Source organism: Dama dama, chromosome 9 (assembly GCF_033118175.1).
Source record: "Dama dama isolate Ldn47 chromosome 9, ASM3311817v1, whole genome shotgun sequence".
Taxonomy (NCBI): Eukaryota; Metazoa; Chordata; class Mammalia; order Artiodactyla; family Cervidae; genus Dama; species Dama dama.
This window is the reverse complement of record NC_083689.1, coordinates 5872091-5889516: the sequence shown is the minus strand read 5'-3', so window position 1 is coordinate 5889516 and position 17426 is coordinate 5872091. Positions and strand designations below refer to the sequence as shown.

General features: G+C 40.5%; 1 protein-coding gene across 2 annotated transcripts in view; it reads right to left on the bottom strand.

Moving 5' to 3' along the window:
- The window catches only part of RNF130 (ring finger protein 130), a 183839-nt gene that overhangs the window by 34750 nt on the left and 131663 nt on the right, over positions 1–17426 (bottom strand). The window contains exons 8-9 of one of the 2 annotated variants that reach the window (XM_061149626.1): positions 17220–17313; positions 7610–7800 (exon numbers count right to left, since the gene is read on the bottom strand). The exons of the other annotated variant lie outside the window; for it this stretch is intronic. Coding sequence (XP_061005609.1) covers positions 7785–7800; positions 17220–17313 — 110 coding nt within the window. The 3' untranslated portion in view covers positions 7610–7784. Of the gene's footprint in view, positions 1–7609; positions 7801–17219; positions 17314–17426 lie in introns of those variants that run through there. 2 annotated transcript variants of the gene reach the window in all.

Genomic DNA, 17426 nt, shown 5'->3' with positions numbered 1-17426 from the left:
ATCACACTTTTCAGCCTTCCCTACTTTGCACACATGGGTCCAGTGGTCAGTATGCCCTGTAGTCTGCCTTCCACTTGGCAAGCTTCTCTAAGCGACAAAAACAGAAAAGGGGTTAGCCCACAGATGCCGGAGCCAGACTGTCTGCACTGGTCTAGCTGCAACTGCATGCTAACATTTTAACCTTGGCAAGTTATTGGATTTCTCTAAGCTTGTTTCCTCACCTGTAAAATGGGGTTAACAACAGGATTGTTGCAAGGATTAAATAAGTTAACATATGCAAAATATTTAGACGAGTGCCTGTCACATAGTGAGCACTATAGGTTGGCCATTGTTATTGTTATTATGGATTGGGGTGGGGGGGGGGTGGTCAGCAGCTAGGAACAATGACCGGGGTTGCCAGGGTGGCATTTCTGACTTTGCCACTAGATAGGTGAGCGATCTTGGCCACTTGACCTCTATGCTGCAGTTTCTTAAAGAGAAAAATTTCTAAGAGAAAAAAGAGCTACACTTTCTTTCATTGGGATGCTGCCAAGATGAAAATTATAATACATCTAAACCATTCAGCATGGTATTTGGCACGTCCTGTGATCTGAACTGCTAGCTATTGTTAAATCTTCTCCTGTCCGGATTCACAGCAGAGATCTAGAATGACAGTTTCTATTTCAACTGGATTTTTCTGTATGATTTGTTGCCATTAAGTTCTATTCTTAAACTGTCTTGATAAGGAATTTAGAATAACCAAATAATTTGGTAGATAAAAAGTCAAGGAACCCTCAGGATTTTTTCTCAACTACTAAAAAGTTTAAAGTCACAACCCAGCTGGCCAAAGAGAAATCAGATTTAATTTCTTCAGGACTGAAGTTGTTGGGTAGGATCAAATGAGCTGCATTCCTGTTGGAGGCTCTTTGGACTAAATTCTTACCAACTTTTGATCTATGGTAAACACTGAGGCTTCCTTGAAATAAAATACTCCTGAAAAATACTATGTGTGTGTGTATAAAAAACAAAACCACCCATGCCTCACACATTACAAAAGTTTGTCCAAGAACAGTTTAAAAACTCTGAAATGCCAGATTTATTCCAGACTAATGCAGAGAAAAGCTGAACGCCGAAAAATTGATGCTTTTGAACTGTGGTGTTGGAGAAGACTCTTGAGAGTCCCTTGGACTGCAAGGAGATCCACAACCAGTCCATCCTGAAGGAGATCAGTCCTGGGTGTTCATTGGAAGGACTGATGCTGAAGCTGAAACTCCAGTACTTTGGCCACCTCATGCGAAGAGTTGACTCATTGGAGAAGACCCTGACGCTGGGAGGGATTGGGGGCAGGAGGAGACGGGGACAACAGAGGATGAGATGGCTGGATGGCATCACCAACTCAATAGGCATGAGCTTGAGTAAACTCCGGGAGTCGGGTGATGGGCAGGGAGGCCTGGTGTGCTATGATTCATGGGGTCGCAACGAGTTGGACACGACTGAGCAACTGAACTGAATCTCCTATCACTCAATAATTTTTAAAACAGTAAACAAGAAATTATTCAATTTCATACACTGTTTTAATTCATAAAGTTGATTTCTTAGTTGATAGCACCATGCCCATGAAGAATAAGCAATTGTATTTTGATGCTAATTTTAACCCTGGTTCTAAGGAATAGACCCCATGCTTTAAAAAAAGGCACTGAGACCATGAATAATTGAGACGTAAAAACTTGATGATGTCAGTTAAATCTCAAAGCCACAATACAGCAGGTTTAAATTTCAATGGATGATGACAAATCTTCTCTAAGATTAATGGATAGCCACATCCTAGTAATTCACTCATTTTATGTCTTAGCTTTTGTAAACATTTTATATTTGGCTGAACTAGCACTACGTTTTTTAGTCCTACTCTCTGCTAGAGATTGAAATAATGTGAAAAGGGTAAAAGTACAGTAATAAAACAGTAACACTGGCATTAAACAGTCCTACATCTTCCAACTGTTGATGAAGGAAAATAATTCACCATAACTGAGAAATAGAGGAGAGGGAACAATTCATTTGATGTCCACTGGATAAAGGTAGGTGGGGAGAAACTATACTATTGATTTATGAAAATACTACTAAGTGAAAATCATTTTGTAGGTGTTGAGGAAAACGTCAAGTCAACAGAGGCCATTCTAGAGGGTAAGGTGAAACACATTTAACAAACACACTCTAGTATTTAGAGTTAGCTAGAAATATCAGGAGGACCACTGAACCAGTGAATGTCAATGAACAAAAGAGATGTAGTGAATAATCCATGCAGCTTTTAAAAATCTTTTAACTCCATATGCAATTAACATCAGAGCCCTCAAACACGTGAAGCAAAACCAGACACGATCAAAGGGAGAAACAAATAATTCAACAGTAGTCACTGGGGACTTTAATACCTTACTTTCAATAACTGACAGAACAACTAGGCAGAAGATGAAGAAGGAAACAGAAGATCTGAATAAAACTATTTACCAAATGGGAGAAGGCAATAGCACCCCACTCCAGTACTCTTGCCTGGAAAATTGCATGGACGGAGGAGCCTGGTAGGCTGCAGTCCCTGGGGTCACTAAGAGTTGGACACGACTGAGCGACTTCACTTTCACGCACTGGAGAAGGAAATGGCAGCCCACTCCAGTGTTCTTGTCTGGAGAATCCCAGGGACGGGGGAGCCTGGTGGGCTGCCGTCTATGGGGTCGCACAGAGTCGGACACGACTGAAGCGACTTAGCAGCAGCATTTACCAACTAGACCTAGAGCACTCCACCCAGGAACAGCAAAATACACATTCTTCTCAAGTGCATATGGAACATTCTCCAGGACAGACCATATGTTAGGTTATAAAACAAGCCTCAATATACTTAAAATGATTGAAATCATACAAAATATGTTCTCCAACCACAATGGAAAGAAGTTAGAACTCTACAACAGAAGGAAATTTGGGAAACTACTAAATATGTGGGATTTAAACAACATACTCCTAGATAGCCAATGGGTCAAAAGAAAAATCATAATGGAAACTAGAAAATTTTCTTAAGATGAATGATACACAAACCAAAACATACCAAAACTTATGGATGGGTGAAACTGTGCTTCAGAGAAATTTACAGCTAAAGAATTTATATTAAAAAAGAAAGATATGAAATCAATAACATAATCTTCACTTTAAGAGAAGAAAAAATTAAACCCAAAGTAAGCAGAAAGGAGAAAATAATAAATATGTGAGTGAAAATTAATAAAATAGAGAAAAATAGACAAAGCAATAAAACCAAAAGTTGGTTCCTTGAAAAGATCAAAATTTACAAACCTTTAGCTAGGCATAACTAGCTAAACCATGCATAAATGTTAAGTGCGTATGCTTTTGACCAGGAAAAAAAGAACCTGAGTTACTAAAATCAGAAATCAAACAGGAAACATTACTATCGACACTGAAGAAATAAAAATGATTATAAGGGAATCTTATGGACAACTATATGCCAGGTAATCAGATAACCTAGATGAAATGGACAAATTCCATTTCACACAAATTATGAAACTTGACTTAATGAGAAATAGAACACCTGAATAGGCTTAAAAGAAGAGAGTATATCAGTAATAAAAAAACTTCCCACAAAGGAAAGACCATGACCAGATGGCTTTACCAGTGAATTCTACCAGTTAAGAATTAACACCAATTCTTTTCAAACGCTTTCAAAAAACAAGAGAAGGAAACACTTCATAATTAAGGCTAGCATCACACTGATACCAAGTCAGAGAAAGACATCACAAGACAATTATAGACCAATATCCCTCATTGAATGCAGACACAAAAATGCTCAGCAAAATACTAGCAACTTGAATCCTGAAACTTATAAAAACATAATCCCATTACAACCAACTGGAGTTTATCTCAGGAATGTAAGGTTGGCTCAACATATGAAAATCAATTAATATAATATGCCATATTAATAGAATAAAAGACAAAAACCACACAATCATTATAACAGGCATAGAAAAAGTAAACTTGTTTATGATAAAAACATTAAACAAGCTAGAAGCAACAGGGAACTTTTCAACCTGATAAAGGGACATCAACAAAAATCCCACAGCTTACATCATACTCAATGGTGACAGGGTGAAAGCTATTCCCTTAAGATCAGGAACAAAACATGGATGTCTGCTTGTACTACTTCTCAACATTCCACTAATGAAGGCTCTAGCCAGGAGCAATTAAACAGGAAAATGAAATAAAAGGCAGCCTGATTGGAAAGGAAGAAGTAAAACGATCCCTCTTTGCAGATGATACAATCTTGTATCATCTTAGAAAATTCTAAGGCATCCACTGAAAAACTATTAGTGCTAGTAAAATGAGTTTAGCAAGGTTGCAAGGATAAAGGTTGCTAAGATGACTCTACTACCTGAAAATGACTTGCAAATTCAAGGTAATCCCTATCAACATCCCAGGTAGTTTTTTTTTTGGCAGATATTAAAAACTGTTGTAAATTCATATGAAAATGCAAGGAAATGCAATGTTCTGACCAGCAAAAACAATCTTGGGGGAAAAAAAAAAAAGTTGGAGGACTCACACTTCCCAATTTCTAACTTACTACAAAGTAACAATAATCAATACCATGTGATCCTGGCACAAGGACAGACATAGGGACCAATAAAATAGGACTCAGAGTCCAGAAATAAATTCATATATTATGCTTAACTGACTTTTGACAAGAATGCCTAGACTATTCACCTGGGAAAAAAGAATAATCTCTTCAACAAATGGTACTGGGACAATAAATATCCAACATGCAAAAAAAAAAAAAAAAGAAGTTGGACCTCTACCTCACATCATATACATATATTAACTCAAAAAGGATGAGACAACTAAATATAAGAGCTAAAACTCTAATGTTTTTGGAAGTCTCTGTGACCTTGAATTAGGCAATAGTTTCTTAGATGTGACTCCCAAAAACACAAACCAAACAAAAAATAGACTGATTGGAGTTCCCCACAGAAACCTCCAAAACAAAAAAACTTGTACTTCAAAAGATACTATCAAGAAAGCGAATAGAGAACTTACAGGAGAAAACTATCTGCAAATCATATATTGATAAGGGCCTGTGCTTAGTCAGTCAGTTGTGTCCGACTCTTTGCAACACCGTGGACTATATAGCCCACCAGGCTCCTCTGTCTGTGGGGCTTCTCCCGGTAAGAATACTGGAGTGGGTTGCCATGCCCTTCTCCAGGGGATCTTACCAAACCAGGGATTGAACCCAGGTCTCCCACATGGCAGGTGGATCCTTTACCATCTCAGCCACCAGGGAAGCCTGATAAGGGCCTAGGATCTGGATTTTATAAAGAACTCTTAGAACACAATAACAAAAAGACAAATAATTCAATTAAAAATAGGCAAAGGACTTGAATAGACATTTCTCCAAAGAAGGTATTCAAGTAGCCAACAGGCACATGAGAGATGTTCAATGTCCTTAGAATTTTTCACGCGTGCATGCTCAGTCACTTCAGCAGTCTCTGACTCTTTGAGACCCTACGGGCTGCAGCCCGCTAGGCTCCTCTGTCCATGGGACTCTCCAGTATTCTTGCCAGGGAGAAAAATGCAAATCAAAGTCACAATGAGGTGCTACTTCAAACCTACTAGACATAGCAAAATTTTTTAGAAAAACAAAAAGATGCACTGGTGAGGATGCAGAGAAACCACAACACCTGTACATCGCTGGCAGGAAAGTGAAACTGTGCAGCTGCCTGGAGATCCATCTGGTTGTTTTTCAACAAGTTAAACTTAGAGTTAACATATACTCCAGCAATTCTACTCCTAGGGATATATCCAAGAAAATTAAAGATACATTCACATGAAAATTTGAGTACACATATTCATAGAACCATTCATAAAAGACAAAATGTGGAAACAACCCACAAAATCCATCAATGGATGGATGAACAAAATGCAGTATCTATCTATCTATCTATCCACACAATGAAATGGGGCTTTTCTGGTGGCCTGATGGTCAAGAATCTGCTTGCAATGCAGGAGAGCCAGTTCCATCCCTGTGTTGGGAAGATCCCCTGGAGAAGGAAATGGCAACCCACTCCAGTATTTTTGCCTGGAGAATTCCATGGACAGAGGAGCCTGGCGGGCTATAGTCCATGGGATCACAAAGAGTTGGACATGACTGAGTGACTAACATGTTCACACAATGGAATATTATTCAGTTACAAAAAAGAACAAGGTATTGATACATGCTTCCAATGGATGAACTTTGAAACATTATAGGAAGTGAAAGAACCCAAATATTCAACCCACATATTGAATGATTCTATTTATACAAAATGTCTAGAACAGGCAAATCCTTAGAGACAGAGTAGATTAGTGGTTTCTGGGCTGGCAGGGTGAAAGGGTATGAGGCTTCTTTCTGGGATGATAAAAATGTTCTGGAATTAAGACAGTTGTGATGGTTGTACAACTTTGTGAATATGCTAAAAAAAAAACACTGAAATAGCTTACCTTTAAAAGGGTTTCATGGTATGTGAATTATAGCTTAAAAAAAAAAGAATCTTTAGCCCTCTACTGATATGACTGCTCTAGTGGGCCTGTTACCAATGGGAATACTCTCAACTGAGGCATGCTGAGATGGAATGTTGGGAATGCACTGCTCAAAACATCTACACACACTGATAATCCCTTCAAGTTTATCATATTGATTCACATAACAAAATATTTCAACCGCTTCCTTACAAATAATGCAAGAAAATTACATTTACACATGTAAAATTATTCTCATCCAACTTTAGAATTTACTGTTTTTAAAAGAATACAGGACTTCCCTAGTGGTCCAATGGTTAAGAATTTGCCAGCCAAAACAGGGGACACAAGTTTGATCCCTAATGCAGGAAGATTCCACATGCCGTAGAGCAACTAAGCCATGGGCCACAACTCCTGAGCCTGAGATCCAGAGCCTGGGCTCTGCATCAAGAGAAACCAAGCAGTGAGGAGCCTGTGTGCTGCAACGACGGGTCCCCGCTCACCACGGCCAGAGAGAGCCACCGCGCAGCCACGGAGATGCAGCATAGCACGCCCCGCCCCTGCACAGGACGCTGCGTAAACTAGGTAAAAAAATCCTGGACAGATATAGTTTACCACTAAACAGCACGGATTTTGGAAAATTTTTTGTACACTCATCCTTTCATCTCACCAAGTATTTATTGAGCACTTACTATGTGCAAAGCACTGTACTAGGTGCCAGAGATACAGTGGGAAGAAACACAGTTGAATGTCCCCGTGGCTGTGGAGCTGACAGGCTGGAGGAGGCAGATCAACCATAAACAAAGGAATAAGAAAGTATCAGAGAGGGAATGGCGATCTTGAAGAAAATAAAACGGATCACTCATTTCAGGGCCCGAGGGGGCGTCGCTGCACAGGATGTCCCCACACTTGGCCCCTATCTGGAGACTGCAGGAGCCAACCTAAAAATATCAAAAGAAACAGCACCGCTGTTCCTCCCCTGCAGGGTACGAGCACGTCTGTCTCTGAAACATTCACAGATGAAACGGGTATGTGATCTCCCAATCAGCCTTCCAAACACAAGTGGCTGAATAATACTCGACAACACGGCTTTTTAATTTTATTATTTATTTATTTTAATACAAAGCTTTGGCATTAGCAATTTTATGAAAAAATAAAATGTACTAAAAATAAATGCTTGTGTGGCATGATTGGTAAATGATGCACAAAAATAGGTTCTTTTTTTCCTTCAAGGCAATCAGTCAGAAAGCAGTGTTTTTCCTTCTTCAAAACCATTCTACCCTATGGAATAAAAGGAGAAAAAGAGAGGTCAAGAATTAGTTAAAGGGTATTTGTCAAATTTTTAAAATAGAAAGTAATTCTAACTGAATGGTGGGCTGGGTTGTCCCCAAGTATTTCTGAGAGCAGTTTGGTCAAGCCAGTAAGCCATCAGCATTTCCTGAACTCAGCAGCTTCAGATCTGAGGTTAAGTGGCTCAGTCACTTAAAAGTGTGTTAGTACTTCAAAAGGAAGGCAGGGGAAAGTACAGGTTAATAGCATTTTGTTTAAAAAATGTGGGGACAATTATACAATTTACAACTTTTCCTGGTTTGAACACATGTTCTAAATGCCAAAGGCCCTGAGATCTGTAGCTGCTGTCTTTAAAATATGCTCTCCCTTTATACCTCAAACAAACATGTCTTTATTTGCTTAGAAATAAGATTTGAGGAGTATGGACTCCCAGGGATATAAGGCTTTCTTACAGGAACTCCCGGCTCTTATGTGTGTGTATTGTGTGTGTGTGTCTCCCTGTAAACCAGGTGCCTGAAGGTACCTGACATCTGAAGTTTCCTGCATTCCCCTCGGGCTAATGCTGTCCCTCTGTAGCCTCTTCCTCAACCCTTCCAGAGTCTGCTTCATTGCTCTGGTTTCTATATACCATATCTTTCTTCAGTTCTGCTCTCTTTTCTCCCTGTTGAGTTCCAGATCCACAGTCTGGATCCAAATCACTTACTCTCTGGTCATCATACAGCTCTCGAGCATTTCCTGCTTTATCTCTTCCCCATTGTCCTGACTTTCTCCTTCAGCTCTGTATTTTTACCTAACCTACCTTCTTGCTTCCAGTCTCTACCATGCCAAATCAATTTCTCAGTCATTACCAATTTTCTTTTTACTGAAAAGCCTCAGACATCACCTGCTGGTTACAAAAAAACAAAACAAAACAAAACAAAACAAAACAAAACAAAACAAAACACAACAGTCCAAATTCCGTAGTCTGCCTACTTCCACCACCACCTACAGGAGACACAGCAAACCACACAACTCCTTGAACCTGCCCTGCTTTCCCCTCCCCTTTGTTTTAATGATGCCTGGCCTGGTTTCCAGGTCACGTCCTCCAGGAGGAGGAGCGGGAGCGTCTCCGCGTCCGTGCGGCGCTCACGCCACACTGCCCTGGCCGCGGGCACGGCGCTGGGTACAGAGCAGAGGGCTGCAGCCCGTCACCCCGGGGCTCCCGAGGGCAGGCCTGGCGCCTCAAGCACGGGGGAGATGGTGCCTCAGGAACGGAAGGCTTCTGTGAATGAGGCGCTACCCTTGTTTACTACAGTTCATATTTAATACGACACATTGTTTTTATAATATTTCCTCAGTAGGCATAGGGACTTTCAATGGGTGAGTCAAGATTTTTAAACTTACTTTTTTTGCTGCCTTTCTAAGTAATTATGGGGCTTCCCTGGTGGTTCAGGCAGTAAGGAAATCTGCCTGCAATGCGGGAGACCCAGGTTCAATCCCGGGGTGGGAAGATACCCTGGAGAAGAGAATGGCAACTCACTCTAGTATGCTTGTCTGGAGAATTCCATGGACAGAGGAGCCAGGTGGGCTACAGTCCATGGAGGTGCAAAGAGTTGGACATGACTGAATGACTAACACATGTAAGTAATCAAAAAAAACCCGATGAAGCCAAACATTAAAGGCACGTCTGAAAAATAAAAAGACCAACAAAGACAAGACAGAAGCCCAATCAAAGGTTCTGCTGCTTTAATCTACTTTTTTGTCACTCAGTTTTTAGAAAACCAAATTTATCTTTTTCAACCATATTATCTGGAACCCTTAAATGGCCATCTGGAGTAGTCAAAGGAAAGCAGTGTGGAGTAAAGACTTGGAACCAGAAGTACCAGGCTGGAGCCCCAGGCCCTTCCTCCTGTGGCATTTCTTGGAGGTCACTCAGCCCCTCTGGGCCTCAGGTCACTCTTCTGTGTATGTGCCTCAGGCTCACTGTGGCTAAAAGGAGAACTAAATGCTAAAGGAAAGAAGACGATTCATGGTGAGGCTGGGGACAAGTATCTACTGACATTCCTACAAAAAAAGCTGTCTCAGGAAAATAAACAATCAGATATGTGTGCCAGTGTGAGCAAGTTATTAGGTTGAGGACTTCCCAGATGGCCCAGTGGTTAAGAATCTGCCTGCCCAGAATGTAAAGTGAATCCACAACCCTGGCATCAAAGGAATGTGGTGCTGCTGTTTAGTCACCAAGTCGTGTTCAACTCCTTGCAACCCCACGGACTGCAGCACACCAGGCTTCTCTGTCCTTCACTATCTCCCAGAGTTTGCTCAAACTCATGTCTGCCGAGTTGGTGATGCCACCCAACCATCTCATCCTCTGTTGTCCCCTTCTCCTCCTGCCCTCAATCTTTCCCAGCAACAGGGTCTTTTCCAATGTAAAAAATGTAGATCTCAGGTGATGCTGGGAAGAGCAAAATAAAAGAATTTAAAAAGAAAAAAAGAATCTGCCTGCCAATGCAGGGGACATGGGTTTGATCCCCAGGCTGGGAAGATTCCATGTGCAACTAAGTCCATGCACCTCAACTACTAAGCCTGTGTTCTAGAGCCTAGGAGCCACGACTACTGAAGCCTGGGCACCCTAAAGCCCATGTTCTGCAACAAGAAAAGCCACTGCAAGAAGCAGTCCGTGTACCACAGTCAGAGAGTAAGGCCCTGCTTGCTGCAACTAGAGAAAGCCTGCACACAGTAACCAAGACCTAGCACAGTCAAGAAATAAGAGAAGTTATTAGGCCGAGAACTAAAAACTCACAATTCTTCAGCTCACTGTTTCTCAAACTGCAGGCTGCAACCTATTAATGGATCATAAAATCAATGGATCATAAAATCAGGAGTTCGTGACCCATATTAACAACAAGAATCCACAGAGAAGAAAAGATCTGTATGTAGTAAGGAAAATACTGTATGTAGCAAGGAAAACTGTGGAACTTCTGCTTCAGTCATACGTGTGGGAGTACTGGGTCACAAGAGAAAATGTATTTCTTACAGTAGGAGTTTTAAAAACATTTAAAAACATTGCTTGACCCTGAAGATTCTATAAGGGGCAGCCAGCTGAGGCCCAGACCCCTCTCCTTGGGTTTTGATCTCTCCTAGGAAGGGATCATTTAGGACAGACAATTCAAGAGGAACTCTGAGAACTAGAAGGAATCTTAGAACTTCTATCTGACTCAAGATCTGTCTCCAAACAGCTCCTGCCTTGTAGTTTCTGTCTGAATAACCAACTCCTGGCAAGCTCATTAGCTTCTAAGACAGCTCATTTTCACTGAGGGACAATCCTTACCGGCAGGAAGTTCTTTCTTACATTAAATGGACACCTACCTCCCTGTAGATGTCTCCAGAGCTACATAGGAAGTGTTACCCTCTGTAGGCACTGGTTAGTCACCACGGGACTATTACAAGTGTTAACTGGGGGCAATGTGGGTAATAACAGAGTCCCACAAAGGAGTAAGATCTTGGTAGGCACGCAATAAACAGTAGCTGTTCTCACCTTTGAAAGCCCTCCAAATACTTGAGAACACCTCTTACACCACCTCAGTCTCCTCTTTTCTAAAGGTACACATTCCCAAAGTAAGAAATGATTGAGTTTTCAGACACTTTTATATTGAAATATGTCAATGTTCCTCTTAAAGACCTTGAGCAAAACAATTCAGAAATACTGAAATACTCTTAGTAGAGAGTAGAGAGTAAAACAGAAACATCAATTCCTCTGACCTGGCCTATATATTTCTACCACTACAACTCAGAGGAGGACAGCTCAGAAAGAACACTGAAGCCCAGTGGACTTGCTGCCGAGCTAGGACTTCTTGGTCTTCAATTATGCTACAGGATTTCAAATTTGCTTCAGTGCTTTCATCAAGTCAAGCACAACAGATTCATTTCCTCCTGCCGAGACTGTCTGAATCTTAAATGCTAGTCTATGCCCCTCTGCAAATCTCAGAACATGATTTCTATGCATCAGAATTCAGGAACTAAGGGCTGTAGAGAATACTTAGCTGAACCACCCAGTCAACTCAAAATCTCTCCTACATCATCCACATTTTATAACTTATTCCTCAAATAAAAACATTTCAAATAAATATTTACTTTTCTTATGTTGAGGGAAAAATAGATTTATGCAAATGTAAGCTGGTAAACGTTGAGATTAACATACTTTGGGAATTGAAGTTCAATATAACTTGTTCAGTCGCTCAGTTGTGTCTGACTTTTGCGACCCATGGACTGCAGCACGGCAGGCTTCCCTGTCCTTCACTATCTCCCGGAGCTTGCTCAAACTCCTGTCCACTGAGTTGATGATGCCATCCAACCATCTCATCCTGTCCCCTCCTCCTCCTGTCCTCAGGATCTTTTCCAATGAATTTGTTCTTCGTATCAGGTGATCAAAGTATTTGAGCTTTAGCTTCAGCATCAGTCCTTCCAGTAAATATTCAGGGTTGATTTCCTTTAGGATTGACTGGTTTGATCCCCTTGCAATCCAAGGGACTCTCAAGACTCTTCTCCAGCATCACAGTTCGAAAGCATAAAATCTTCGGTGCTTAGCCTTCATGGTCCAACTCTCACATCTGTACATAACTATTGGAAAAAACCATAGCTTTGACTATATGGGACCTTTGTCGGCAAAGTGATGTATGCTTTTAATATGCTGTCTAGGTTTGTCATAGCTTTCCTTCCAAGTAGCAAGCATTTTTAAATTTCACAGCTGCTGTCACTGTCTCCAAGTGATTTTGGAGCCAAAGAAAATGAAATCTGTCACTGTTTCCAACTTTTCCCTATTTGTCATGAAGTGATGGGACCAGACGCCATAGTCTTAGATTTTTTAATGTTGAGTTTTAAGCTAGTTTTTTCACTCTCTTCTTTCACCTTCATCAAGAGGCTCTTTAGTTCTTGTTTGCTTTCTGCCATTAGAGTGGTTGTTATCTGCATATCTGAGGCTGCGGATACTTCTCCCAGAAATCTTGATTCCAGCTTGTGATTCATCCAGCCCGGCATTTCCCATGATGTACTCTGCATAGAAGTCAAATAAGCAGGGTGACAATATACAGCCTTCATGTACTCCTTTCCCAATTTGAACCAGTTCATCGTTTCATGTCTGGTTCTAACTGTTGCTTCCTGACCTGCATACAGGTTTCTCAGGAGGTAGGTAAGGTCTGGTATTCCCATCTCTTCAAGAATTTTCCACTGTTTGTTGTGATCCACACAGTCAAAAGGCTTTAGTGTAGTCAATGAAGCATAAGTTTTTCTGTAATTCCCTTGCTTTTTCTATGATCCAATGGATGTTGGCAATTTGATGTCTGGTTCCTTTGCCTTTTCTAAATCCAACTTGTACGTCTTCAATTTCTTGGTTCATGTACTGTTGAAGTCTATCTTGAAGGATTTTGAGCTTGCTAGCATGTGAAATGAGTGCAATTGTGCAGTAGTCCGAACATTCTTTGGCATTGTCTTTCTTTGGGATTGAAATGAAAACTGACCCTTTCCAGTCCTGTCGCCACGGCTGAGTTTTCCAAATTTTTCCAAATTTGCTAGCATATTGACTGTAGCACATTAATAGTATCATCTTTTAGGATTTGAAGTAGCTCAGCTGGAATTCCAATACCTCCAACTAGCTTTGTTTTTAGTGATGCCTTCCTAAGGCCCACTCGACTTCATACCCCACAGTGTCTGGCTCTAGGTGAGTAATCACACCACCATGGTCATCTGGGTCATGAAGATCTTTTTTGTATAGTTCTTCTGTACATTCCTGCCACTTTGTCTTAGTATCTTCTGCTTCTGTTAGGTTTATACCATTTCTGTTCTGTACCGTGTCCATCTCTGCATGAGATATTCCTTTGGTATCTCTAATTTTCTTGAAGAGATCTCTAGTCTTTTCCATTCTATTGCTTTCCTCTATTTCTTTGCATTGTTCACTTAAGATAGCTTTCTTATCTCTTCCTGCTCTTCTTTGGAACTCTGCATTCAAATGGGTATATCTTTCCTTTTCTCCCTTGCCTTGTACTTCTCTTCTTTTCTCAGCTATTTGTAAGGCCTCCTCAGAGCCTTACTTAGGCACAACAGATGTTTGGGAAGCTAATATATAAAAATATATTTACCATGCATTTATTTGCTTCTTTGACTACTATCCTGTTTATGGATATATTTATGAAGTTTCAAGTTTCAAAATCACTAGATCTGTTTACAGTATTAAAAAAGTAAAGCACAATTAGTCATGATTGAGTACTTATATAGTATTTCATCACAATAGAAGGTGGTGATCCCAGATACATGGACTTTTGATTAACTTGAGTTAAGTAACTAGCATCAAGCCCTGTGTGAACATGCAGAGTGTGGTGAGGGAGGCAGAGTGCTTTCAACCCCAGGTGAGCCGCAATCCATGACCCATGGAGGCCTGGACCTGCCTGGGTTCCACAGCCCTGCTTTTGTATCTGGCCACAGATCTTGCTCACTGCTTAATCTTGCTCACGGGGTCTCACCAGTGGCTAGACTGGGTCAAAATCTAACTGACATCACAGTACACAAGTTCAGTGTAACACTGTCAGAAAAGTAAACTATAATAGTAGGTAGAAGGTATAAGGTGGAATTTACTAGTAATATCCAGACAAATCATTAACATGTGAAAAGACAGAATCTACTCATATAGAAGACCATCTTAGAAATGGATGAGGGTACCCAGAAAACTGAAACAGAGCAATTAAATTGAAAAGGCAATCTTACTTTGACTGCAATTTTTGGTAAAAGTGAAAAGGGAAATAAGACAGATTTCAAAGAATTAATGAAGAATAATTATAAATTTACTTGCTAAAATAAACTTTTCAGAATTAAAATTACATAGGAATTTTTCATCAATATTCTTGAGAAGGAGACATTGAGTAAGACTGGGTATTTATTTATTTATGTTTTGCTGCACTGCATGGCTTGTAGGATCTTGGTTTCCAGACAAGGGATCGAACCCAGGCCCCCGACAGTGAAAGTGTGGAGTCCTAACCACTGGACTGTTGGGGAATTCCCAACCATTATCTTTTTTTTTCAATCCCCTAGAATTAAAACGGACTTTAAAAAATTAAGTACTGTTACAAAAAGTCAACACATAAAAGCATATAGGAGAGAAAAACATCATCTAAAATTTTTCTAAATGTATGACAAAACCCACTGAAATGTTGTGAAGTAATTAGCCTCCAACTAATTAAAAAAAAAAAAAAAGAAAATCACCATTAATAATTTGGTCATCATCCTTTTATCCATCCGTATGTGTATACACACACACACACACAGACACACAGACACACACACACACACTCTCTCTCTCTCTCTCTTTCTCTCTCAACTTCTCTAAATGGAATTATGAAAATTGTCATTCAGAGTGGCTTTGACTAAGACATAGAAATAATAGTCAAGTGAACAACTGTACTAACAACCCTCTACAAAGGCTAATGGGAGAAGGGATGGACTAAGACATGGATCTAAGATCTATGACTCAGATTCTGAGTCATGCATGCATTTATGAATGGAACTCTAACTTACAACAGGTAACATGTCTTCTGAACATTCTCTAAAACATCTAAAACATGAACTGAGCACCTGGCCAATTCTGAGTGGCAGCAAGGTGAGTCTTAAATTACTTAACAATTCCCTAAAAATGCCCAGTGTGCAGCTACTTGCTGTGATTGGTTTTTGCTCATTTGCGAAATTTTAACAAGTGGGCTTACATTATCATCTTGTCTGATGTGTTTGTATGGGAGTAAGCAAAAGAGGTGATGACTTCAGGAGAAATAAATATTTCCCTCCAAACTGAGGTTTGATTACAGGCACTCGTGAGCTCTTAATGATTCTGTATTCTATTTCATGGAAGAAAATTAAATTCATTTGCCAAATGATAAAGACAGATGGCCATCTCATTCACAGAACTGTGAAAGAACCTCAGAGGAATTGTTTTGGCTAACATTTATTGAGCACTTATTATGTAAGAGGCACTGTGCTAAGCACTTTATATGCTAATTCTCACAACAACCCTACGATGTACTCCTACCATTATTCTTGTTTTATGGATGACTAAAATGAACTTCAGATAAATATTATCTAGGTCTCACAAGAAAAATATGGAGGAGCAGGTAGTCATACCCAGGTATGTGTGACTCTAGAGTCTGAGCCGTTAACACTGTGCTAGGTTGAAGTAAAACTGCATCAGGTGGGCCCAACAGAAGCAGCTAGCTGGTGACCTACTGGATGAGGTTGAGACTTCTCATCTCAAGACTGAAGACTGCCAAGTGACCATGACATCCTCTCAATATGTAATATGTCAAGGACGGCAAAGGGTACTTCTTGTAAGTATCTAGCCAAAAGATCGGGTTAGGAGGAATAAAATCATGCCATGGAAATGGAAGTTTCTTGCCCATTGTTTCTATAGTTGGACTATAAGCATATAATTAAATCAATTACATGAGCTTGGTTGGTTGTTACTAATCAACTAAAGTGCCAGGACATAACAGAAAACAGAGGGCACAGGAACTCCACCAAATCAAGTTTCAGCAGTGTTCCAGGGATGCTTTCGTCTTGAATGAGTTTTCATGAATATTGCTTAAAAGAAAGGACTGAATAATATCCTAAAGTAAATGCCCCAAGTTTAATGCACAACAAATAAAGCCGCCCCCATGGAGACAAGCTACCCCCGTGGAAGGCTACTTCTGGAAAACCACTGGATCAAACTGGACCTCAACAGGAATCCAGCCCCAATTTTCCATCCGACAGCTCTAACAGGTAAAACGCAGCTTCTGCCTGCACTCCTGGTCCAGGGCGCTCCCTACCCCCACAGCACACCGTCTCACTGGTAGGTAGCCTGCTGACAGGTGTTCTTCCTTTTACCAAGGTGAAATTTTGCCTATCTGCAATCTGGTCTTCATTTTGTCCTATGAAAATACAGTCTATGCTTATATTTTTCTTTCCTGATCATCTTTCAAATATTTAGAAGTCACAGGTCTTTCTGATTGCTTCTTTCTTGCAGGTTAAATATCCATGTTCCCGTGACCATAGGCCAGGGTGCCAGTTCTCCACCGAAAGCTAAGTATATAAATCTCCAGGTAAAGTCTGACGAGCAAGCAGCCAAGTGGGGCTAATCCCACCAGTGATCAGGACGTGGGGATTCTCTACACACTACAACTGTACTGGTTTCCTTGGCATTTGTTCCGTCGCTGACTTACTCTAACCTCGTGGCTGACGAAAGCCCCTAGATCTTTTCTAAAGTGAACACAGTGAACTCCCAGTCAGTGTTACTGTTTGTGATCCCATCAGGATCAGTATGAAATTGGTGGAAGCCAATTCTCATGATCTTTATGAAAATGACATATTTTCTTGGGATCATTTGGCACATGCAATCCAAAAAACAATTTGTTACTTACTCATTAGCATTCAAGCTAGCTGTGGCTCTGATGATCATGTAGCAGAGTGTGAGAGCACTGAGGAGGCCAAAACTGGCAATAATAAACCATTCTTCTGTTGACAAAGGAAAGGGAGGAAATCACTCTGGGGAGAAGACTTAAGTCAAATCGATGTCAACATTTCCCTCAAATGCAACGAAGCAGACGTCAACGAAGGTGTAAGCCAAG